Source organism: Felis catus, chromosome B4, assembly GCF_018350175.1.
Source record: "Felis catus isolate Fca126 chromosome B4, F.catus_Fca126_mat1.0, whole genome shotgun sequence".
In the NCBI taxonomy this organism is placed as follows: Eukaryota; Metazoa; Chordata; class Mammalia; order Carnivora; family Felidae; genus Felis; species Felis catus.
This window is the reverse complement of record NC_058374.1, coordinates 7,406,445-7,433,098: the sequence shown is the minus strand read 5'-3', so window position 1 is coordinate 7,433,098 and position 26,654 is coordinate 7,406,445. Positions and strand designations below refer to the sequence as shown.

The 26,654-nt window shown below is 44.1% G+C and overlaps 2 protein-coding genes across 7 annotated transcripts in view; one reads left to right on the top strand and one right to left on the bottom strand.

The window, feature by feature from the left end:
• Positions 1–1,230: 1,230 nt before the first annotated feature.
• On the bottom strand, positions 1,231–20,794 carry ATP5F1C (ATP synthase F1 subunit gamma). Of its 3 annotated transcripts, XM_003988088.6 has the most exons (10): positions 20,643–20,794; positions 11,310–11,344; positions 10,709–10,840; positions 8,080–8,284; positions 7,369–7,512; positions 6,973–7,037; positions 5,666–5,821; positions 5,153–5,249; positions 1,988–2,024; positions 1,231–1,371 (listed from the first exon to the last, which is right to left on the bottom strand). In XM_003988088.6, the coding sequence occupies exons 1-9, from the start codon at positions 20,696–20,698 to the stop codon at positions 2,018–2,020; spliced, it is 897 nt and encodes a 298-aa protein (XP_003988137.1). In that variant the 5' UTR covers positions 20,699–20,794; the 3' UTR covers positions 1,231–1,371; positions 1,988–2,017. The 3 variants fall into 3 exon arrangements, with proteins under 3 accessions (XP_003988137.1, XP_003988138.1, XP_006933281.1); XM_003988089.5 differs by lacking the exon at positions 1,988–2,024; XM_006933219.4 differs by lacking the exons at positions 1,231–1,371; positions 1,988–2,024 and having other exon boundaries at positions 5,149–5,249.
• Positions 20,795–20,907: 113 nt separating this feature from the next.
• The window catches only part of KIN (Kin17 DNA and RNA binding protein), a 43,517-nt gene continuing 37,770 nt past the window's right edge, over positions 20,908–26,654 (top strand). For 2 of the 4 annotated variants that reach the window (XM_023256320.2, XR_006600283.1), the window contains exon 1: positions 20,908–21,087. In XM_023256320.2, coding sequence (XP_023112088.1) covers positions 20,974–21,087 — 114 coding nt within the window. In that variant the 5' untranslated portion in view covers positions 20,908–20,973. The remainder of the gene's footprint in view (positions 21,088–26,654) is intronic. The other 2 variants (XM_045060852.1, XM_003988087.5) reach the window with 1 other exon arrangement.

The following is a 26,654-nucleotide window of genomic DNA, read 5'->3' as shown; positions in this document are numbered from 1 at the left end:
TCTACTCAGCACTCGCCCTGCATCAGGTTGAGTATTTTGTAAAGATTCGCTCATTCCATCTTCATCACAGCCCCTGTGGGGCAAGTCCTACTTTAACCTCCATCTTGCAGGTGACAAGACAAAGATTAAAGTGCCCAAGATCACACAGCTGGCAAGGGTTGAGCTGGGATTCCAACCCACTCTGCTCCACTAAAACGCCGTAGAAAACGTATTTTAAGATCTGCAAGGTCTTCAAAGGTTTACCTGGAAGCTGTGTCCCACTAGCATATCAGAGAGGGAAACGTGGGACACAGAAAATGAGATCCAACCCAGGGGAAGGGCAGAGGGAGTCCTCAGAAAGGCCGGCAAACCCAGGACAGCGATGTGCCCAACCTGGGACCACGAACAGACCAGAACATCCACACCCCAGAGACAAACCGAGAGGGCTGATACGACGCCCCACAACTATGGTCTTCTCCTCTGAACCCTGACGGTACATCACGTTCAGCTTAACAGATTGTTTCTGTTGCGTGTGCTCAAATTCCCGCGTTTCTTCCTGCCGTGTTGTCTAGAACCCTCAGTTCACCCTCACAGAAGTGTTCTGCTGTCCTCGAAACTGGAGACAGGCCAACGTGTTTGGAAGCAAAATACTCCCCCCCCCCCCCCCCCCGCGTTAGCACCCATTCCTTGCTAACGTTCCTGAAAGTTACCCGGTACCTTGAACACACTTCTGTGTCTGTCCAATGCCTCACAGCCTCATTCACGGACCCATCAGGTGACTCTTGTAAAATCTCAGGGAAGCTGGGAAATGACTCTGGATTCTGTTCAGTTTATCTTCCCTCAGCAGCCTTCTCCCGGTGTCAGTACTGTTCTCTACAGGTTTGCGGTAGGTAACCAGTTTTTGTTATTACTCCCTGTTCAGTTCATTTTTATGAAAATAGTTGTTGGTAAAATAATAAAGTATCTGAAGAACTCTTTAAAAAAATTTTTTTAATGTTTATTCAAATTTGAGAGACAACATGAGCAGGGGAAGGGTAGAGAGAGGGGAGACACAGAATCCGAAGCAGGCTCCAGGCTCCGAGCTGTCAGCACAGAGCCTGACACGGGGCTTGAACTCATGAACCGTGAGATCATGACCTGAGCTGAATAGGATGCTTAACTGACTGAGCCACCCAGGTACCGTATGTTAATTATTTTTAAAATCTCATTTTGAAAACTATTAACTATTGTTAATACATAGTAAGAAAAGAGTGATTTTCTTATGGTAAGTTCTTTATTGTAAGATAATTTACAAATATCTTGCTGCCTTTAGTAGTTTCAACAATTTCTTCTGACAAGGAGGACAGCAGTAACCTAAAAACGAAATCAGTCGGCTGAATTTTCCTTCTTTACCTGAAAAACAAAGTACAGAGCAAATAAAAATCAGTTTTGGAGGGAAAAATAATGACGTTTCAAGAGATAATATATATTCAAGTGCGATTTAAAGAACTGACTTTACATAATAAAATGTTACTATATGCTAGTTGTTCTCGAATTTTGGTCTGGGGACCTTTCCGTGGGGTCCGTGAGGGCAAAGCTCTTTTCTTATTTGCCTGTTTTACTCATTCTCAAGCCTGTATGGTAGCATGTTCCAGAGGCTACATGGCCTGTAATATCAGAACAGAATGAGTACAGACAGATGAGAATCTAGCCCTCTTCTACTGTATCAGATGTGAAGGGGTCCTGACACCACCAAGTTTGAGAACCACCACTCTTCACCAATCTCTATTTAGTATCTCAAAATAATCCCAATTCTCTATCCTTAAAGTCTATTTAATAAATCTTAAAAAAAAAAAAAAGCCCCCTGGCATTACCCATATGCTACCACAAGCTGGCAACTATTCTAAATGGGCCAAAACCTAAATCTCAGAGAATCCGTTTCACTGTTGCTAAATCAGCTTCAATTGTATCTGCCGGATTTCTCTTCCGGAGGGGTTTGGGGACAATGTATGAAATAATACCACTTTACCTCTCATCTGAGGATGAAACTTGGTTTTCATTAATCCCTGGTTATTACGTTAGAAGAAAAAGACAAAACAAACCAGTCAAGAAGCAATCCATGCTAGTTAATCAGGTATAATTTCCAACTAAAAACATCCATTTCCTCATTCAGTGTCTGGAGTAGATCATGTAAATTAGTTCCCAAAATACTCCTTTAAAACAGATTCAAAGACTGTTACAAAAAGTTAACTAATTTCAGTCTGGTTAGAACAATAAAACCATGTTCATGCAAGAAGCCAAGACTCTGCAAGTATAATTTAAGCCACTGCTTTTTCGATCAATAGCACATAGTATAACATACTACTCAGTAGTCTAGTGTCTGTATTAAGTAGTAAAGTTTTTAGCCAGAATAACTGATGGGTTACAGAGCAGGCCAGTGCCCTGGGTGAACAATCCAGTCTTGGACTGCACAGCCAACCCTTAATAAAGGATTCAGACTACCTTTCTAGAAAGCAAAAATTTAGTGGTCAATTTATGATTTTTTTTTTTTAATGTTTATTTCTTTTTGAGAGAGAGAGAGAGAGCGCGCACGCATGGGCAGGGGAGGGGCAGAGAGAGAGGGAGACACAGAATCCAAAGCAGGCTCCAGGCTCTGAGCTGTAAGCACAGAGCCTGACATGGGACTCAAATTCACAAGATCATGACCTGACCTGAAGTCGGCCACTCAACCAACTGAGCCACCCAGGCACCCCAATTTCTGACTTTCTGATCTTCTGTTCCAATTCTGAGTTTTACGTCCCAATCTCCCTCTCCTCACCCCCCTTGATTTCACTCCTCTTTGGCCAGGTTTCTCACATTTCTGGTCAAGAAAGCGTGCGGCCCTCAATTCCGCAGATGTTGTGTCCTCACATTTTATTCCCAGTGCTCCTTTTTCAAGAGAAAATAAGATCCTGGCTCTGGGTCCCACAGTCCCTGGAACTTTCGGCTCTTCCCCCCAGGCCTCCTCACGCTTGACACCAAGAGGAGCACAGCTCAGCACTGGCCCAGGATGGGCAGCAAGGAGGACAACGAACGATCCACTGCCTGCACTCTGTGACGCTAACGCAACGTCAGTGACTAGACTGAGAGATGGGTCGGCCTTAACGTGAGGCTTGAAAAACAGTAAGACCAAGGACTCCTGGGCTGGCAAAGCTCATAGACCCGACTGACAACATATGGAACGGTCTCCAACAGCATTATTTGTGTCTCTGAGACATTCTGCCCAGTTTCTACCCTGGAGAGAGAGATAATACTTAAGGACCAGCTTAAATGTCACTTTAGCGATGAATCGATCTATCCGAGTTTTACACATGGATCCACATTCTCACATACCCAGTGAAATATTATTTCTCCCTCTTCTGAACTTCCACTTTTTTAAAAAAAATGTTTATTTCTTTTTGAGAGAGAGTGAGAACAAGCGCATGCGAGCAGGACACCGGCAGAGAGAGAGGGGCACAGAAGATCCGAAGCAGGCTCTGTGCAGACAGCAGACAGCCCAATGCGGGGCTCGAACTCCCAAACCGTGAGATCGTGCTTGGATCTTAACCGGCTGAGCCAAAGTTGGATGCTTAACTGACTGAGCCCCCCAGGTGCCCTGAACTTCCACTTCTTTTTTTTTTTTTTTTTTAATTTTTTTTTTCAACGTTTATTTATTTTTGGGACAGAGAGAGACAGAGCATGAACGGGGGAGGGGCAGAGAGAGAGGGAGACACAGAATCGGAAACAGGCTCCAGGCTCTGAGCCATTAGCCTAGAGCCCGACGCGGGGCTCAAACTCACGGACCGCGAGATCGTGACCTGGCTGAAGTCGGACGCTTAACCAACTGCGCCACCCAGGCGCCCCTGAACTTCCACTTCTTATGGAACATCCCCCATTTGCTCAACAAATACTGACTGAGGAAGTATGTGCCCGGTGATAGGGCTACAGAAGTAAGACACAGTCGCTCCCAAGCCACAGGAGTACACAGGCAATTCCTAATAAAAAAGTGTAATTGTTGATAAAGGGAAGCACGGAATGTTCACGAAGGGCACCCCACCCAAACTGTGGAGGAGGTTTTCCTGGTAGAAAGGATTTTCTCAGAGCAGGCAAGACAAATGGGAGTCTGTCAGCCGAAGAATCCAGGATGCAGGGGGAAGAAAAGAATGGCATTTCAGGCAAAAGCACATGACATATTTGTAGACCGCGAAGTACCTTCATGTGGTTGAAGTTCAAGGGAAGTGAGAAACGGTAGTGGTAAGACTAGACTGGAGAATATTGGTGGCCAGGAAAAACAGGATCACATATCTCACGCTAAGGTATTTTTGCAGGATGACTATGCACTGGGTGTCTTTTTTTAATTCAGGAGAGAAATGACAAGGATCTGCATTAAGTGGGCATAAAGGGGAAAACTTCAAGGCATATTTGAAGGTAAAATTTATAAAGCTTAGTGACTAATTAGTAGGGCGTGAGAACGAGTCGAAGATAACTTACTACACATTCTATCGCGCATCACAAGTACCTGCGTATGTTTGTTATGCTATTAGAATGTCCATCCCTTGACAGAAAGTATCACACCCTTTGACACTCCCTAGCACTGAAGCTAGTACATAGTGGGTGTTCAATTTAGTCATTTTTTAAAACAGAATCCTCATTTTCTTAACTGTGATTTCACAACAAATAACATATCTAGACAACCAAGAAACTTTCTTAAGGAAAAGGTACGTTATCTTATACTGACATAGCAAACTCAGTAAGTAAAGAACCAGTTTCTACAAGATTTACCAAAAAACCCAAGATTTATGTGAAACCAAATCCCAAACCAATCCTGTACTTCGAAAGCTTGGTTTATGATGTTTTAAGTTCCGAAGACAGATTTTATAAATGATACAGAATTATCCACATCCTTATTCCTAATGCTTTAGGAAAATGAAAGCTAGCAAAATATTGATTTCTAAAAAGAAGAAACTAAGCCCAAAAGGTAGAGCTAAAACAAGCAGAATAAACCAGACAGGCCTTCTCACCAAATCTTTATATCCTAAGAGTAGGTTCCAAGGTTAAGCAACGGATCATTCTAGCTTTAGCAAAACAAAACTGACACTTTCAAACATGCAGGCGGTGAGCCGGCAGACCCAGGGAGGCGAGGCAGGGCGTGCAAAGGCCGCCCACCACTACTTACAGAGCCGCGGCGCCGGAGATGATTTCGATCAGCTCCTTCGTGATGACGGCCTGGCGGGTGCGGTTGAATGTCAAAGTCAGTTTGTCAATCATCTCCGCTGCGAACAGAACAGAAGGATTAGTCAGCAAAGCCTAACACCACGAGAGCATAACTTGTTCATTAATACGTTCACAGGTGTATGTTGCTTCACGGCTTGGGGTACCCGAACTGGCCTCTCAAAAGAACCACTTCCATGGATACCTTTTCAAAATAACTTGCAACTTTACTGCCTGCCAAGTAAGACGCACTTCTTTTAAGGCAGAGAACATTAGTTTTTTTTTTATCTTTCCAGATAAGAAAATTCAAGGAGAGAGAGGGTCATTGGTCAAAAATGTCATAGAACCAGTGGCAGAACCGGGACGAGATCCTTGCTCTTTTGTTTCCTGGTCTAGTTAACGGTGATGATTTGAGGCAAGGTGTTCATGCTACTCCCAGCAAGAGAAGCCTCTCGGAAGAGATCTGCCGTGCACTTACAGGCATTCTTGCTGGCGTTGTCCATGGCCGTCATCCTCGCACTCTGCTCACTCGTGGTGGACTCCTTTAGAGAATAGTAGATGATGTTGGCCAAGGCGTATTCTTGGTAATTGCGTAGCACGTCAGCATCGATATCATCATAGACACTCATGCTCTCTGTTAAGACGAGTCAGACATTTCCTTGAAGTTATGCAGCGCACAGTGATTTCATCAAGGCAGCCTACCAGTAAACACCTCACTAATTACAGAGCAGAAGTCAACAAGGTAAGACAGGTGAAAACACTCAGCTCTAAAAGTTTCATCCATCTCCACACTACCGATTATAGCAGATTTTCACGCGCAACATAATGTGTAAACAAAGCATTTGATATTTCACTGCAAACGCCTAATAAAAACGAAGAAGCCAACAATTAAAGTAACGTCACTGCATTTGACGGTTCTGAAGTCCTCGGGCATCAGAGTGCCTGGCACAACGTCAGCAAATACTCAACAAATCTGTGGGTGTAGGTTTTCACAAAAGAATTAATGACAAAACTGACACTCGTATAGTGGAATACAAAAATCCCAAATTAGCCATGTGATTATTGGGGAAGCCTGCACGTGTCCAACGGGAGAATGCGAGGGAAGTGGAACATCGAAGGGGGGCGGAATTAGAAGCCGATACTCATCTTAACAGTACTGTAGTTCATCAGACTTAAAACACTATGGCTGATAACCCCTACCGTACACTATTAAGAAAGAAATACCATCGTCAATTAAAAATGACCCGCCACTGGCCAGCAGAAGCGTCCCCCAACTTCAGGCACATCGAAATGTTACAAAGCGTACACCTCAACAGATGAAATATGTAGAAAGGGAGAATGCCTCAGGAAAGTAAAATCGGTTCTAGAATACTATGTCTAGGATGCTTCACTGAGCAATGATGACGCCACTCAAATGCTGAGACGAGACAATCGTGTGGGTCAGTGTGCATTACTGTGAGCACCGTTCACAGGGCTGCCCCCGGGCTCCTGACTGTGCTGTGCTTCATCCAGCGGGGCCCCAGAGCCTGCAGAGCCAATGCTGCTAGGCTCTCCGATCCCTGAGAACAGAAAGCAAGTCTAATGACTTGTTTATTTACGTTCAGTTAATGAAGGAATGGAGTGAGAGTCGCTAATGATCATGGAAACCATTGACGGACGGTGACAGAAAGAGCCAAACATCATGTGCTCCCGCGGAGACAGGCCATCCTAACAAACACTGTTTTCCTGAACGTGCCAATCTCTCCTTTCTACACAGAAAACACTTTTCACACAAAAACCACTTACCGGCACTTGCAACGGTATCCAGGGAAAAGATGGGCTTTTCTTCTGTCTTGTAGGAGATGACAGACCTAGAAATCATAAAGCAGAGGTAAACCTCAAAATCCTACTTCATTTATTTTTAGAGAGAGAGACCACGAGTGGGGCAGAGTGAGAGAGAGAGAGAGAGAGAGAGAGAGAGAATCCTAAGCAGGTTCCACACTCAGCACAGAGCCCGACGTGGGGCTCGATCCCATGACCCTGGGATCGTGACCTGAGCTAAAATCAAGAGTCAGACGCTCAACAAACCGAGCTACCCCAGGCGTCCCTCAAAACAATATTTTCAACTGTCCACTAAGCATTTCCTTATTTTAAAATAGGAACACAAGCAGTAAAAAGCTTTGAATACTAAATTTTTCTTGCCTGAACCGGTTAAAGATGATAGACCCTTCATCAAATTCATATCCGGAATTTAGTAGTTCAAGGGCAATGACAGACGCATCTCCAAAAGTAGGAGGTTTTCTTCCCACTTCTTTGAAGGACACCAGAAACTGGTCAGAGTGAGTCCTACAAGAGAACCAGGAGATCACACAGAGTGGTTTAAAGGAGTATTTCTGCTGAAATAACACAGTGAACAAGGAAAAGTAGTATTACCGTGGGTCAGGCTTTTGTGGGGCGGTGGGGGGAAAGAGGAGAGTGTTCCCTGAACTGAGCTGCTCCACCCGCTATCGTTATTGCAGTGGCTGCGGGAACTAACGACTAACAATCAGGCCTCTCTCGTGTTACATGTCTCTATGCCTTTATTTCTCTTCTGATCTCAACTAACTACTGTTCATTTCTGACATTTCCAGGCGGTGCTGGCTCCTCAGAGTCCTCAAGTGTTTAAAAGGCCAACAGCTTTTGCTTTTCCTGTTGCATTCCATTTACGGGTTGGATGAAGGAGAAACACAAGTAAATAATGGAAGAAATCTGTATATTCTGAGACTCCTGAAATAATAAAAACAAAACCAAGACCTCTCTGGGGGTATAAAAACAGGTAACGAAAAAAAAGACACCTTGCTGACATTAACCATCAAAGACACTCCCATTGACTCATGCTCGCGCCCATCTGAACATAAACGGTATCTAAATTACCTATGAAGTATACCCCTGATTTTATCACCAATTCCAACAAGCATAACTTCTTTCCCGGCTGCCGTGAGTGTGGCCACCTCATTTTTCATCTGTTTGGCAACCGAGGAATGAATAGCACCACAGAGCCCTCGATCAGAGGACACGCCAATTAGGAGGTGTTTCTTCTTGTCTTCAGGCGCCTTAATATCAGCTTTCTCATACAGAGCTTAAATACAAACAAACAAAAGCAAGAATTTTAAAATATATAAGGCACGCCAAATACAGCAATAATCCCTATTTGCAAGTTGGCTGTTTTCAAAATCATGAAGTTACATTTAGGTGGCATGTAACTAATGTAATCCAAACTGTACTTACTCCATTTACAATCCGGTTGGAAACCATAAAGGTTTAAATCTCTGTATGATAAAGGCTCTATATGATAAGGGCCACTTAATGGCCAATTTACCTCAAGTACTGACTAAAAGAAATCTCTAGTATAATTAAAGAACTTGTAAAGGGGCCTGAATTAGAGTACCAGCTTATCTAGATGGCAGACTTCTGAAGAATGCAAATAAATATTCAGTATATAACCAAAAAAGTAGGAAGCAAATATTTACTGACGTGCTCATATAATCTGCATATCAAGCCTCTTATAAAACTGTTGGCATTAAAATAGCAGATGACACTTTATTTTTTTTTTATTAAAAAAATTTTTTTTTAATGTTTATTTATTTTTGAGAGAGAGACAGAGACAGTGTAAAGCAGGGGAGAGGCAGAGAGAGGGAGACAGAGAATCTGAAACAGGCTCCAGGCTCTGAGCTGTCAGCACAGAGCCCAACGCGGGGCTCGAACTCACAAACCGTGAGGATCATGACCTGAGCCGAAGTCAGACGCTCAACCGACTGAGCCACCCAGGTGCCCCACATGCCACTTTATTTTGGGGACTGCTTGAACGACCTTGCTTGGCTGGTCTAGTTTTCTAAGCAGCACAGGCCAAGAGTGGATCAAACAGGATTTTGAGGGGATTTATGGGGGAAGGAGAGGAAGTGGCTGTGGGAGAAGGCAGGAAGGAGACAAACGAGCCATCACATTATGACGCAGGTTTGACCCTCAGGAAGGAGGGAAGAGAGGTTGGGTGGCAGCTTCCCAGACCCCTGTGCCGTTTAGAAGTTCAGCGAGTCTGCCTGCCGAGGAGCCGCAAGTCTCCCTGGAATGTGCCTGCCTGAGTCTCCCGCCGGCTCTGGTACCGGCTCGGCCCAGCCACGGGAGCACGGCCGGGGTGCAAGTGCAGGGTGAGCTCGCGTGGCCAGTGCCCTCGCCACCGCACGGTGCATTTTCCTGGCCGCCACATTCACCTGTTTCAACCAAAGTCCTGCTGCTCCCTGTTTCATTACAGAGCAGTGATTCTCACAAGCCAGCACCCGAGGACCCTCCACGAAAAAGCAGAAAGCGAATACTCCAAAGTGCAGGAGAGCAGCGAGATTATTTCTTTTTTAAGTCTCTTTTTACGTTTTATATTTGTGCAGCGTAAGATGCCTGCTGGAAGACTTTAAATATTTACAACGATCAGCCACTTAATATCTAGCAGTTAATATTTGGTATAAAGGACTTCAGAACAGATTGGCAGCCTTGGCTTGAATTTTTACTATTTTATCACAAATAGTCTAATCTGACATCTAAGGCAGTTTCTTCTTTATTAGATAATTTTGTAGTTATAGACTTTGGAGGGAAACAAATTTATTATACTCACTCATATCGGCAAGAGAGGTGAATCGTGAAACGACTTTCTCTTTTCATACAAACAGGCTACGGTGATTTACCAACCAATCTTTACTAAGCCACCAACTACGTGCTATGTATTTCTTGTGCAGCGAATAGGACTGATGAGAGCAAACGGCTGGAGGTGATCAGGATCGCGGAAACCAACCTATCAACCCTCCTCCGTACCCGCTGCGTGAAACTAACCGTGCTGTTATTAAAGTGAGTCGCCGTTTCCACCCGGGCCTAGTGCTCTATCCTTTTCTCACGCAATAATTTTGCCAGTAGGAACGGATGTTTAAAAAATATGGAAGAACACAGGAAAACTGCACAAGGTGATTTACATCTAATAGGCAGATACATTAACACACAGATGAGACGTGAATTTTCTCCAATTTGGAAACAAGCAAATTTTGCCTTCTTTGTGGTTGCCGTTCAAACATTCCACTCATGCCGTCACGAGTCCCATCCGTGCCTGCTCAGTCACTTCCACTGCAGGGACCACCTCCCCACCCCGCACATCACAGTCCAACAGGACAAAGTCAAGCACCTGATCTGAATGCACCGCATTTCCCATTTCCTGATTGTATATTTAATAATCTAGGAAGATTTTCGGAGTACTTTCAGCATTCACAGAGCCACATACAGTGGTTAACAAACAGACAGGCTTTGATGCCAAACCATGTCGGGAGGTGACCCTGGGCAAGTGACCCAACTTCAGGGTTTCTCATCTGTGAAGTGGGGGCTCTGACCCTCGTAGGCTGCTGTGAAAAACCAGTGATGTCAAATACTCAGAACAGGCCTGTCGTCACGGTAAGCACCAGATAAAAGTCATCAGTGGTGACCTTCATGTCCAGGGTTCCTCCTAATCTGTGATGTCCTCGTCTCTTACCCAAAGATCCTACTCCATACACTCGTGCTGGTTTCAGCTCCCTCTCGGCTCGGGCGTATTTTGCTGCTGCCACCATTTTCATAGACTTGGTAATTTTCTGGATGTTTTTGATCGACTTTAGCCGTCTGGTAACTGAAAAACAGAAGTGCTGTTACGGTAACAGAGTTATCATTTCACTTGTGAAATTTATCGAAATATCTTTCTAAACTGCCAGGTAGAATAATCAGCACTTAGGCCATCAGGCAACAGCATGATGCTAAATGAGGCTTCAAGTCAGAATGCGTACTGAGCAAAGGCGAAGCCTGGCTGCCACGGAGGACAGGACAGGCGGGATGGCCGCAGACAGCAGGACATTATACTCTTACAACATTTACATACAGTTTTCTCTAGTCACATTGTTGTCATTCTACGGACGACAGCATCGGAACAACCACGTGTCACCTCATGCTGGTCTTTTCTAAAACAAGGTCAATGTCATACACATAAGACCTAGATTCATTTTATCAAATTTGACCAAACATACAATGGGCTAAAGCAGCTATTTTTGATTATTTGTCAAAATTTGGTTTTTCTTAATTACATATTGAGATGAAGTACTTACTATCTTTTAATGTTGCCATATTTCGAACTTGGATCCTGAAAATAAAGGTTTTAAAAATATTTTAGTTTATTGAAAAATCACCCTACTATACAAGAAAAACCTTCAAAGTTAATAAATTTAAATTTTTTTTTCAACGTTTATTTATTTTTGGGACAGAGAGACACAGCATGAACGGGGGAGGGGCAGAGAGAGAGGGAGACACAGAATCAGAAACAGGCTCCAGGCTCCGAGCCTTCAGCCCAGAGCCCGACGCGGGGCTCGAACTCATGGACCACGAGATCGTGACCTGGCTGAAGTCGGACGCTTAACCGACTGCGCCACCCAGGCGCCCCGAAAGTTAATAAATTTAAACACTGCCCCATAAAGACACAATCCATCACGTGCAGGACATATACATATATTTATATATGATATATTTACATACATATATTTACATACATATAAACATATATTTATAAACACATACTTATATATATTTAGTCCTTAATACGGACACCAAACCCTATTACCAAAGGCCTCATTTTGTTTGAGCCAACAACACAAAGCTTCCAGTGCAGTCAAATGGTGTTCACACACATCTAGTCCCACCTTTGCCTAGACTGTTTCCACAATAGGAAAGTCCTGCCCCCTGTTAGGCTATCCAGCTATACCTAAAACCATGGTCAGCCACCTTGAAAATGCTACCTTGACTTCCTTAGTTCACTGAAACCTTTTCATAGCAACACTTAGGATCAATTATACATTCTAACATGATCACATGTGTGAAAGTACAGTTTATTTTTATTTTTTAAATATATATACTTTTAGGTTTTTTTAAGTTTATTTATTTATTTTGAGAGAGAACGCAAGCTTGAACCAGGGTGGATTAGAAAGAGGGGGAGAAAAGAATCCCGAGCAGGCTCCACCTTGTCAGTGCAGAGCCTGATTGGGGGGTGCTTGACCTCTCAAACTGAGAGATCATGACCTGAGCCGAAATCCAAAGCTGAACGCTTAACCGAGTGAGCCAGCCAGGTGCCATGTACTAAGCAGCTACTATGCTCCAGGACATGGTCTGTGACCACGAGAAGCATGCTATTATCTCATAAACAAGATTCATAGAACTAAAGATTTGCATTAAATATTTATCTAGTCTTCGTGATTAAAGTGCTAATGCATAAAAGTAAAAATGATTTGATTTAGGGGCACCTGGGTGGCTCAGTCAGTTGAGTGTCCAACTCTTGATTTCAGCTCAGGTGCACACTTGAGCGTGGGGCCTGCTTGAGATTCTCTCTCCTCTGCCCCCACCCCCCCAAAATAAATAAATAAATACAGATTTGACTTAAATGTGTACACACACACACAAGAGATAAATACAAGAGGAGTGCTGCCCTCCTAAATAAGACAATGTGTCACCAAATATAAAGTCAGTGACAAGCATACAATGACGTTGGAATATTGACGACACGGAGACTCACAGGGCTGCTGCAGCAAGAACCTGAACTAAACATGTTGGCAAAGCAGCAGGAGCCTAGGTTTATGGCAAGTTCTTAAGAGTGAAAAGGAAAACAATAAGAATGATTTCTAATTTCATGACCTGAGTAGACAGTGTTGCCATTAACCAAGACAGAAAAACTGGGTGGGGATGATCTCACTGGAGGTAACGAATTTTAATGAAAATGACATAAAGACCCTAGGATGAGGTGGAAATGGCTTTGAGGTCCAATGGGTTTGGAAAACACGTGAGATTTTTGAGACTTTCAGGTACAGACAGATCTGTAACTGATGGAACATGGAAGTTGGTGCCAAAGGAGAGAAGAAGAGGGACCATTTCCTAATCCTCCGAGGTCAACATTACCCTAGTATCAACCAGATAAAATCATCATAAGAAATGAAAATTAGAGGACGTTACCTCTCATCAACACAGTCGCACAATTCCTCAATAAAGAATAGCAAATTGGATCCAACAATGTATCAAAAAGAATTATACACCACGATCAAGTAGGATTTATTCCAAGTATGCAAGGCTGGTTCACCATTTAAGAAAAATCATAGTCAGTAGATGCAGAAAAAATTTTTGACAAAATCTAATGCCTATTCATGGTAAAAAAAAAAAAACACAAAAAACAAAAAACAAAAACAAGAAAAAGAAAAACTCTCAACAAATAAAGAACTTTCTGAGCCCAATAAAGAACATCTACCAAAACAAACAAACAAACAAACCCCTCATTTAATGATGAGAAACTAGGAGCTTCCCCCTAAGATCGGGACTGAGGCAAGGATAACCTCTCAGCACTCCTATTCAACACTGTACTAGAATTCCTGGCTAATGCATTAAGACAAAATAGGAAATAAAAGGTATATAGATTGGGAAGGAAAAAATAAAGCTGCCTTTGTTTAAAAATGGCACAACTGTCTGTAGAAAATCCCAAAGAATTGGCAAAAAAACTCCTGGAACCAATTACAGTAAGGTTGTAGGGAACAAGGTCAATCTATACAAAAGTCAATTTCTTTTTTTAATAGCAGCTATGAACAATTGGAGTTTCAAATTTGAGAAACAGTATCATAGAACTGTAGACTTATAAATGATTATGATGGTAAATTTAATGTTATGTATATTTTACAACAAAAAAAACACAGGAAAAAAATACATATAAACATAACAAAATATGTGTCAAGAAAACTACAAAACTGATGAAAAAAGATCTAAATAAATGGTGAGAGATTCCACATTCATAAATAGGAAGATTCAATGTTGCTAAAGTATCACTTCTTCCCAACTTGATCAATACAATTTTAGACAAACACCTCAACAAGTTATTTTGTATATATCAACAAACAGATCTTAACATTTATTTGGCAAAGCGAAACACCCAGAAGAGCCAACACAATATTGAAGAACAAAGCCCGAGAACGGACACTACCTGATTTCAAGACTTTCTATAAAGTCACAGTAATCCTAAAACAGTGCGGACAAATGATCAGTGGAAGACAAGAGAGAGCTCAAAATTTCACTAGTGAAATCGAAAACAAAAACCAATGAATACACGAACAAAAAGTAGACAGAGACCTATAATACAGAGAACAAAACTGAAGGGTGGAGGAGTGGGGGTTGGGCAAAATGGGTGAAGGGCAGTGGGAGACACAGGCTTCTAGTTACGGAATACATCAGGGGAACAAAATACACAGCATAGGGGGAAAAAAGAGCCCAAAATAGAACCATACAAATACAGTCAACTGGTTCATGTTTGATAAAGCAGCAAAGGAAATTAAATGGAGAAAGGATACTGTTTTCTACATTGGTACTGAACACTGGACATCCATATGCAAAAATATTGATAATAATTATCAATATTAATAATTAATTAGATAATTAATCCTATACCTTTCACAAAAATTAACTTGAAATGAATCATAGGTCTAAATGTAAGACACAAAACTATGAAACTTCTACACGGTATCACAGGAGAAAATCGAGGTGTCTTGGATAATATGTAAGTTTTAACATAAACCATGAAAAGCATGATCCATGGAAGAAAAACAATGATCAAGCTGGACTTTATTAATTTTAAAAATTTCTGGTCTGCAAAAGACACCGTCAACAGAAGCCACACACCAGGAAAAATGTTTGCAAAACACATATCTGATAAAGGCCTGTTATCTAAAATATACAAAGAACTCTTAAAACTCAATAAGAAAACCACCCAAATAAAAAATGAACAAAAGATCTGAACACAAACCTCGCAGAGGCACACAGGCAGATGGCAGATAAGCATATACAAAAGATACTCAGCTATGCAGTCATTAGGGAATTACAAATTAAAACAGTGAAACACCACTACGCACCTAGAAGAATGGCTACATTTTTATTTTGTTTTTATTTAGTTAGAGAAAGAGAACATGTGTGCACACGCAAGCAGGGGAGAGCAGAGAGAGAATCCCAAGCAGGCGCCCCGTTGTCAGTGCAGGGCCCAACGTGGGGCTCAATCGCACTAATCATGAGATCATGACTTGAGCCGAGATCAAGAGTCACGGATGCTTAACCAACCGAGCCACCCAGGCACCCCAAGAATGGCTATATTTAAAAAAAAAAAGGCAATTCCAAATGATGACACGGATGTGCATGTAGCAACAGGAACTCCCACTGCCTGCTGGTGGGAATGCAAAATGGTACGGCTGCTTTGGAAGATGGCTTCAGTTTCTTATAAATCTAAACAGTCTTAGCATAGGATACAGCAATCATACTGCTAGGTATTTACCCAACTGAGCTGAAAACAGGTCTACACAAAAACCTGCACACAAATGTTTATAAGCACTTTTATTCACCATCGCCAAAACCCAGAAGCAACCAATATGTTTTTCAATACGCGAACCAATCGAGAAACAAACTGGTACATCCATACAGTGGAGTTATTCAGCAGTAAAAGTGAACGAGCTATCAAGCCACAAAAGACACGGAGGAGGAACTTTGTCTACTGCTAAGCAAAGAAGCCCATCTGAACGGCTATATCCTGTATGATTCCAACTGACATTCCAGAAAAGACAAAACTATAGCAAGAGTAAAAAGATCAGTAGTTGCCGGGATTTCGGGGAGAGATTTTTAGGGCACTGAAACCATTCTGTATGATACTATAATGGTAGATACGTGTCATTATCCATTTGTCAAAAACCACAGAACCTACAACAAAGAGTGACCTTAATGAAACTATGCACCTTAATAATGTATCAATATTGTCTCATTAATTGTAGTACATGTAACATGCTACTTAATGCAAGATGTTAATAAGTGGAGAACCTGTCCAGAGTGGGACGTGGGTGTATGGAACTCTCTGTACTATAGGCTCAATATTTCTGTAAGTCTGGAACTGTACTAAAAAATAGTCTGTTAACAACACCTTCAAAAACGTAGATTATGAAATTGTTATATCATCTAATTTTTTGTGTTTATGTGCATAAAAAAAATCTGGAAGATTATAACCAAAACTGTTCTTTTTAAAAATCTCTTGACTTACGTATTTTACCAGTATTACGCAGCCACAAAGAAATACAAAGAGGGAGACTGCACGAAAAGTGTTAGATTAGGTTATAAGAATGGATCCAGTGGTGGAAAAGAGAAGAGCTGTCAAATACTGACAAGCTCTGCTATTTCATTACAGACTTACCTGACATACTGACCATTCCCTTAACATTTTTTCATAATGGCATTTGAAAAGCAACATCACTTTTGATGATTTTGGGGGGGTATATCAAAATTTTCACCCCAAACATTCTAAATTTACAGACTGTAAGGAAACATTGGACATTACGGTTTTAGGCAAATATTCCAATTTAACAGACACAAGTTTGTCAGAGAATAGCACAGGGAATAAATCTGAATTGCATGCCGTATTTGGATGAACACAAAATGTTCCGGTTTCCTTAAGTATCCTGGGTGAGAGGTATGAAGAGGTAAGATCTCTTGTGATTCTTTATGCTGTGTACATGCCCTATGTTCCCATTTTGAAGTGCTCTCATCATGTTTAGCTTTCATTCAGTTCTAAAGACGTGTGTGTTACTTTATTATTCTTTTTTTTACTATTTTTGAGAGAGAGAGAGAGAGCATGAGCAAGGGAGGGGCGGAGAGAGAGGGAGACAGAATCTGAAGCAGGCTCCAGGCTCTGAGATGTAAGCACAGAGCCTGATGCAGGGCTCAAACCCTCGAACCGCGAGATCGTAACCTGAGCGGAAGTCAGACGCTTAACTGACTGAGCCACCAGGCGTCCGTATGTTACTTTAAGTATAATTGGAGTACATACAGAATAACCATAAGATGATCCCAACTTTCTTTTGGCGCAGCTGGCCGTATGTATAATTTTTGCAAATGAAGACAAAGTTCTGAATCAGCTGTATGTTCTGGAAAACCACATCACGTCCTGAGAAATCTCAGGAGATTACTGGAAAAACTTGAAACCTATCAAATACAGTGGATAGAAAAATCACAGGTTGTGGATGACCATCAAGTGCCGTGATCATACAGCATTATTCGCAAAGCTGAAAGTAGTGGAGGAGGGAGTGAGTGAGGTTGCTAGGTGAATGATTCTTCATTTGAAGTATAGTTTGAAAGAATGTTAAGGTGTATACTGTCATATAATATAAACATTAAGGAAGCAGCAGCAACAAATTCTTAAGGAAAATTACGAAGTATAGGTCTAATTCTAACAGTAAATGATTGTATGAAAGTCCATCACCTGCCTTTCCACCAAACAACGACTCCCTGGCCCTTCTCCACCAACGACCACCCAGGAGGATCCAGTCTTGTTGGCAAGTACGGTAACCATTTTTATGTAGGAACTGCATCAAGCTTTCTTCATCTTTGAGTTTATATGATCTGGAACCACACCAGCATTCCCCCACCGCGCTTGTTCTTTACAAATACGGACTCGCTTAATCTCCAGTCTGACCCAATGAACTGTGCACGATTATTACCTCCGTTTAACAAAGGAAGAAACGGTGGCAGAGACAGTGAGTAACTTGTGCAGCGTGACAGTTAGGTGAGTGGCCGTCAAGATTCAAATCCTGGTAGTTGGCTCCAGAGTGGGTCTCCTATCCTACACTGATGCCTCACATTTTCTGACATTTACAAGCAAATATCTGCTACCTCAATCTCAGAATGCAATCTGCCTTTCCTCTCCTGAAATGCATCTCCCTTCCTTGTCAGTGTGTATAATTCAATTTATGGCTGTTGGCATGCTACTGTAAAACAGTTCCATTTCAGAGAATGTGGAAGACGAGGAAACAGAAATGTATTTCCCCTAACTTGAAGACCGTTCCCCAAATTTCTTATTTCCATTTTCTTATATGCTACTTAAAAACAAGTTTAATTTCCTGAAGTTTAGGGTATTTTACTGATATCCTAAACAATTAACATAATTTCACTAAGACTTTAATTAAGCCTAATATTTAGTCAACGTTAGTAAGCTAACCTCCCTGAAATAAAAACTATAATAATGAATTGCATTAAAAAATTTTTTTAATGTTTTTATTTATTTTTGAGACAGAGAGAGACAGCATGAGCAGGGGAGGGTCAGAGAGAGGGGAGACACAGAATCCAAAGCGGGCTCCAGGCTCTGAGCTGTCAGCACAGAGCCTGACACGGGGCTCAAACCCACAGACTGTGAAATCGTGACGTGAGCCGAAGTCGGACGTTCAACCGACTGGGCCACCCAGGCACCCCTAACAAATTGCATTTTTAAAGTTTCTTTTTTTTTTTTTTTAATGTTTTTTATTTATTTTTGAGACAGGGAGAGACAGAGCATGAGCAGGGGAGGGGCAGAGAGAGAGGGAGACACAGAATCCGAGGCAGGCTCCAGGCTCTGAGCTGTCAGCACAGAACCCGACGCGGGGCTCACAGACTGTGAGATCATGACCTGAGCTGAAGTCAGACGCCTAATCGACTGAGCCACCCAGGCACCCCTTTAAAGTTTCTAATAACCAAAACACAACAGAGGAAATGCCCCTTCATGGTTTTGTAGAGGCAAAGCTATTTTTCTCCCCTTCCAAATTAATTCTGTGGGGTGTGAAACATTAAGATGGTTTTCCTTTCTGAATTTAAAAGGCAATTATGAGTGGGGACCAAAAGGGCACCCAGAGTAATGGGATACATGAAAATGCTTTCTGTCAATGTTTGATGAATATTCATAACCTACCAATTTAAAACCAGCATTCTGAAGAGATCAAGGTCGGACTACAACCTGTATTTGCCAATGTAGGGTCCAATTTAGGAGCCCAGTGGTGGTTGTGTCAAAGTGTCAAACAACTCTTATTTATTTAGGACAATCCTTTACTATAAGATCTCCAAATTGTCTTACACGGTTTCTAAAAAAGTCATTGCTACAATTTTATGCAAAGTATTTTGTCCTTGTTTCAGAACTCTTTCCATTTCTTAGAGGCTGACCCACAGAGCTTAAGGCCATCACTTTTTAGTACTTTCCACGCTACCAACTTGGCGCAGGGCAGGCACCCAACAACTGTGTGCTGAGTGCCTAACAAATGGGACAACCTACATGACCGAGAATCCAACTAAGTTGACTTAGTTCCCACGAATACTCTTTTTCAATTTTAGAAACAAATCTGACTTGGCAGGCAAATCCACCAACAGTTCTGTGCAGGTATGCACATCAGATTTCATTCCCCCATTACCCTAAAAATTTGAATATGGTGATGATTCTTTGCGTAATGAAAAACGTACCTATTTCAATTAATGCTTTACAGTCCCTTCACATAAATCAGGACACAAAAACCTAGTTTAGCACTGCGGCTCGTTAGAATTCTTCCTTTACGTAAAACCGGGGAATTGCTACACTCAGCTTGCTTTTAGCCAATAATCCCCTTAGCACCGTGTCTGTAATTCTTCCAGACTCCGTCTAGCTTTAAGACATTTCATCCTATTATACGGTACCACCCACAAACCAACGTTTACCTGCCTACTGCTTGGCCCTCTAATATACAATTACCCCACCCCTCCCCCCCAAAAAAAACCAATGTTTAAAATCCTTAAACTTGCACGGCAGTTACAGATGGTGCTCAAAAGCCATCTATCTCGTCCTCCTGGGGACCTTGGGACAATTTCATGACCTTGCAGGGTTACTGCTTCAGTATAATGGTTTCAACATAGTGCTAGGTTGTCTTTCCCTTCCGATCGCCATCAGGCGGATTCTTAAGGTCCCGTCTGCACCCCAACTCCCGTAAACCCACGAGGACACTTATTTATTCCGCAGTGCCCGCCAAAGAGCCTGCTACATGTTAAGTGCTTAACACGCGTTCTGGCTGAATCCAACAGCCCTTCCTGGCTCAAGCAAACCCTGCCCAGCACCAGAAGGTTTCAAAAGGCGTCAAGGACGCACAGCACAACTTAACCTTCCCCTAGACCTTGCCCTAGGTCCCCCCTCCCCCTCACTTTGTGCGCCCGGGTAAAGCCTCCACGATACTCGCCACCTGGCACGCAGTAGGGGCTCCCTAAGTGGGTATTAGCTGAGTGAATCCAAGACCAACCCTGTAATCAGTTGGGACTAAAGTCTCAACCCCGAGGTCCCGGATGACCGCTCCTCGTGGCCCTCACCCCGCCCCACCCCGCCTCAGGAGACGTGGCGAGACCCTGCTGTCACCGCAGTCCCTTCGCGCGCCCTCCCCGGATCGAAGGCGCTTCCTGCAGCCCGGGCTTCCCGGGGCCTCCGTAGGACAGGAGGCCTGGCAGGCCCTGAGACCCTCGTCCAGCCCCACTCGCCTCCACTCGCTTCCGCCTCCACTCGCTTCCGCCTCCCCCTGACCGAGCTCTTCCATTCCTCGCAACCCTCCCGGTCCTTCCGCAAGCTGCCATACCATTGCGGCTGCACGGCCCAGGCCGAGAGCCCCGCGACGCCCGCCCGAGAGAACATGGTGATACCGGCCCCGCTGAAGGTCGGTCAGACAGGCCTCACCGCGCAGGCGCGGGACCTTCTCAACGCGCCCTCCCACCCCGCTTTCTCCTTCAGTCTCGCTTACTCCCGCCAGACGGAGGGAAGCCTCGCGAGCGTTGGGGGGAGGCCAGCCTTCCGAGGCCCCACCTCCTTCCGGCTCGCGGCTGGTATTTGTCCCGCCCCCGCCCCAGTCAGCTTCATTCCGCTTCCGGTTGGCCGGGCGCTTCGGCAAAGTTGTCGCTACCGTGGTCGCGATGGGCAAGTCAGATTTCCTTACCCCTAAGGCCATCGCCAACAGGATCAAATCCAAGGGGCTTCAGAAGCTGCGCTGGTATTGCCAGATGTGCCAGAAGCAGTGCCGGGACGAGGTAAGCGGGCCTGGATGGGGCCCCAAGCGGGGCCCTGCTGGAAATCCAGGTTCAAGTCCCTGACGCTGGGGTGAGAGAGTGGAACTTCGGGTCCTGGTCGTGTGGGTTCTGCGCTGGGCGAGTCAGCTACTCAACTCGGTACCGCCATCCTGACCTGCAGCGTTTATCTAGGGGAACCAGTGATCTTTGACGCCTCATTCCTCCACGATCTTCCGCCCAAAAGAAATGAAATAGGAGGCTTTGCAGCTCTCGTAGACGGGATGCTACTCGAGCTGTCATAAAACGGGGGCGTTGAATGGTGCAGTGCCCGATGCTCGGGGAATGACCATAACAGTCATCTCTGACTTGACGTGACTCCAGAGAAACAAGGTGATCGGGATTCACCCCTCTTTTCGGGATCAGATGAAAAAGGACAGCTAAGCTCTGGCACACTACTCATCTAACAAGCATTTATTGAGCGCCTACAGTGTGCCAGGCCCAGGCTATTACTCCCTGTGGTGACGATCGTGGACTGGAGGCCAGACTGTCAGAATTCTGAATCCTAGCGGCGCCACTTGCTAGCTGTGTAGGCTTGGGCGAGTTACTTACATTCCCCCTGCCCGTTTGCTTATCTGTAAAGTGGGAATAAGAATTGTACCTACCGGGAAGATTGTGAGCTTTAAGTCAGTGAATTATGTGTACTCAAGGGGTCTTGGGGCAGATCTTGAAAAGGTTTGTATGCCGTCCAGCGGCGTTTGTACGTTTTCACATTAGTGAGGTGGATGACGAAGCCCCTTGAAGAATTGAGAGCAGGCTAGCGACAGGGTCGTATTTTTCCTCCGGAGATTGAATTGGATTGGGTCGGTGCAGCGGAACATTGGGTAATTGGAATAATCCACTCCAGTGTTTTCTGCAGGCGAGGGATGAGATGCTTAAGTAGGACTCACGTTGACTGACAGTGAAGCAGTTAACTCTTTTTTCATTTGTCTCCAGTTCTCCCCCCCGCTTTTTAATGTTTATTTAGGGAGAGAGAGAGAGAGAGAGAAAGCGAGCACACAAGCAGGGGAGGGGCAAAGACACACACACACACACACACACACACACACACACACACACACACGGAATCCAAAGCAGGCTTCTGGCTCTGAGCTGTCAGCACAGAGCCCGACGTGGGGCTTGAACTCATGAACGGCGAGATCATAACCTGAGCCGAACCTGAATTCTTAACCAACTGAGCCACCCAGGTGCCCCGTCAGGTTCTTTTTTTTTTTTTTTTAAGTTTTATTTATTTATTTTGAGAGAGAGAGAGAGAGAGAGCGAGCACACAAGCAGGGGAAGGGCAGAGAGAGAGGGAATCCCAAGCAGGCTCTGCACCATCAGCGTGGATCCTGATGCAGGGCTCTAACTCATAAACCATAAGATCGTGACCTGAGCCAAAATCCGGAGTCAGATGCTTAACTGACTGAGCCACCCAGGCACCCCTCCCGTTCTTTCTTTCTAACAGTCAAGGTGAAATTCTCACACAGAAAACTGGAGACAAATACCACAAACATTTGTATCTCCATTACCCGTATTGAACATTTTAAGAAACTCGCCTAGCCTTACTTGTTTCAGAAATATTTTAAAGTCAGTTGCAAGCATCTAGGACATTTCATCTCTAAATACTTAAGTATGCTTCTCTAAGATATTTGGGTATTTTTCTACGTAGCCACAATATATGTCATCACACATAAAAAAAAGTAATAAAAATTCCTTTATGTCGTCTGACACACAGTCCATATTCACATTTTCATCACTTGTTCCCACAAACGCTTTTTAAAAGTTTTTTTTTTTTTTTTTTTATTTCGGGGCACCTGGGTGGCTCAGTCGGTTGAGCGTCCGACTTTGGCTCAGGTCATGATCTCACGGTCCGTGAGTTCGAGCCCTGCGTCCGGCTCTGTGCTGACAGCTCACAGCCTGGAGCGTGCTTCAGATTCTGTGTCTCCCTCTCTCTCTGACCCTCCCCTGCTCACTCTCTGTCTGTGTCTCTCAAATATGAATAAACGTTAAAAAAAAATTGAAAAACAATAAATAAAATCATGGAGCATAGGGGCACCTGGGTGGCTCAGTCAGTTGAGCGTCCAACTTCGGCTCAGGTCATGATCTCACGGTTCGTGAGTTTGAGCCCCGCGTCCGGCTCTGCTGACAGCTCAGAGCCTGGAGCCTGCTTCGAATTCTGCATCTCCCTCTCTCTCTCTCTCTGCCCCTCCCCCACTTGTACTCTTTCACTCTGTCTCTTTCAAAAATAAATAAACATTAAAAAAAAATTTTTTTTTTTAAGTTTTTGTTAAAACCAAGACCCAATCAAAAGCCATGAATTGGATTTGTTATTAGGGCTTAAAAAAAATAAACTATTTTTTTAGAGCAGTTTTAGCTTTACAGCAATGATGAGTGGAAGGTCCAGAGATCTGTACACACCGGGTCCCCACATTTGTACAGTTTCCCCATTATCAGCATTTGGCAACAGACTAGTGCTTCACATCTTCACCACCAAAGCCTACAGTTGGCAGTGGGGTTCCCTCCTGATGTTGGACATTTCTCCGGTTTTGAACAAATGTGTGTAATGGCATATATCCATTATCATCTCACAGAGAAGAGTTTCATTGCCCTAAAAATGTGAGTAATTAGGGCTTTTGATCCTCTCTCATTCCTAAACGGAATATAGACTCCACTTCCCTCGCCCTTGCTCCCGCCCCCTTGCGACGCTGTTGTTTTTCTTTTTTTTCTAATTAATTTTTTTTTATTTTTTTTTTTTAACGTTTTATTTATTTTTGAGACAGGGAGAGACAGAGCACGAACAGGGGAGCGTCAGAGAGAGGGAGACACAGAATCCGAAACAGGCTCCAGGCTCTGAGCTGTCAGCACAGAGCCCGACGCGGGGCTTGAACTCACGGACCGTGAGATCATGACCTGAGCTGAAGTCGGCTGCTTAACCGACTGAGCCACCCAGGCGCCCCATCTAATTAATTTTTTACTAGTATAGCTGTCACGCGTTACCCACATGTTAGTTACAGTGGTTTCCTCTGCACAACGTAATTTATGCCGTTCGCTGTGCGTGTCACAAGTGAGGCTCCCACCTGTCACCCTGCAACACTGTCACCATACGTGCCGTCAACCGTACTTCCTGCGCAGTTCTCTCTATCCCGTCACCGGAGGCCTCTCTCTCTCCCTTCCCTTCACGTGTTTGCCCAGCACCTCTCCTTACCGCCGACAGCCGTCAGCTTATCCTCTGTGATTATAGGTCTGATTGTGTTTTTGTTTTTGTTTTGTATTTTTTTGAGAGAGAATGTGCGCGTGCATGCCTGCATGAGCCGGGGAGAGGGGCAGAGGGAGAGAGAGAATTTCTGATGTTTTATTTATTTATGAGAAAGAGACAGAGGGTGAGCAGGGGAGGGGCAGAGAGAGAGGGAGACACAGAATCCGAAGCAGGCTCCAGGCTCCGAGCTGTCAGCACAGAGCCCGACACGGGGCTCGAACTCATGAACCATAAGATCCTCACCTGAGCCGAAGTCGGACGCTTAACTGACTCAGCCATGTGATCGCCTCCCCGCCCCGCCCCCCCCCCCCCCCCCCCCCAGAGAGAATTTCAAGCAGCTTCCACACCCAACGCGGAGCCCAGTGCAGGGCTCCGCCTCAGGATGGCGAGATCACTACCTGAGCCCAAATCCAGAATCCGACACTCAACCGACTGAGCCACCCAGGAGCCCATTACTCTTTTGTTTTGAAGGTTCCACATATAGGTGAAGTCATAGGAAGTTTGTCTTTATCTGAGTTATTTCACTTAGCAAAACACCCTTGAGCCTCATCCATATTGTGACAAATGGCAAAATCTCGGTCCTTTCCTGTAGGCTGAGTAATATTCCGTTGTGTGTGTCTTCTTTATCCGTTCATCTGTCAATGGACACTCGAGTTGGTATCTTTGCTAATTCAGTTTTTCTGACGTTGACGCTCTACTGGGCCAGTAACTGCCCTGGAGCGTTCCCACTTTCTGATATGAAACAATGAAGTTTTCTTGTGGTTGTCTTTGACCCTCCTTCTCTAACTTACAGTTCTATAAACTGGAACTTGGAGCTGAAGACTTGATTCGGATCAGGTTAAATATTTTAGGGAAGACGACTTGATAGGTGGTCCTGCGGGTTTCGTATCGCATCGCACAAGGAGGCCCGTAATGGCTGCTAGTGCTAAGATGACTGAGTGAAGAGGACGGTAATGTTAGAAAGGACTATTTTCCCTCTCGCAAGAGCGAGCAGATAGTAAGGAATACATCTAGTTTACCATCAACCTTTTCCTTTGGTGTTTTAGCATCCTTGCTTGAGTCTATTATTTCCTTAAGAGTTGCAAAGTGGTTATTTTTCTGTATTTCTCAGAATTTATTATTGGCTGCCATTCTTATGTAAGGCTGAGCTCTTTCTCATCAACTGGAGCTGTTTGGTTATCCTCAAACACAGGTTGTATGGCAAACACAGTAAGTTAACTGCTTAACTCTTCCTTCAGTTACCGATTTCAGAGTAAGACACTTGTGGCGATTCTGTCCCGTTTGCTCTCAACTCTGCGCATCGACTCCCCTGCCTGGGAGGGTGGCCTGCAGGAGGAGAGGTTGACCCCTCCAAGTTCCCTTTCGTCTCCCTCTCTCTCAGTATTGGAAGATTGAGGGGAAGGAGGTCGGATCCAGAGTATTCGCCTCCTGCCCATCCACTCTCACAGGTTTCTAGAATTTACTGGCCTCATTTTGTTTTCATTTCAGTGATTGATTTTTAACCTACGGGAATTTGCACTGGTTTTGCATTCATGAGACCAACACCAAGTTTCCTTTTAGGTACTTGCGAGTGAGAGTAGTGCACGGGCGGTACACAGTTGAGGCGAGCATCGTGTCGGTCGTCTGTGGGTGACTGAGGGTGAGGCAGCTAAGCGAGATGGGGTGTTGACATTGGGCCAGTGGTGTGAGACTAGATGGGGAGACGGGAGGGGCGGTGTTAGGGAGGCCGAGCGGACTTAGTAGTAAGTGGATGCAGAGGTGGAGGAGGACTCCAGGATGCCTGGCCCCTGGCCTGGGTGACCGGGCGTGGGACAGAACTGTTCACTGACACGGAGAACACGGCGGGAGAGGCCCAGTTTTCATCGCCGGTGCTGGTGGAGAATCAGCTGTAAATGCTAAGTCGCGTAGATACAAAGTCAAAACTTGTCATTTTTTTTTATAGTCACCTGAAGAAGGTGCAGATTTAGTATATTTAACAGGAGGTTTCTGTAGTGTGCAGTTATCCCGTGAGATTTAACATGACATTTCTGTAATATGCCATAATGTATTTTGGATAATGAAGTGAAGTAGAGAAAAGTGAGTGAAATTCACTAACGGCCCATTTTACTTGGTTACGTTTCCCCAACCACTTACATCACCCTACATGTAGTAGATGTTCAATAAAATTGGGTAAATGGATTTAGAAAACAAAATCACTCTTCTGTTCCCGTGCCCTGTCCTGTCTCTTAGTAGCATCGGCTTGCCACGCGCTTTCTGTCTCTTTAATCTCCTGGGATTATCCCTTGAGGGGCAG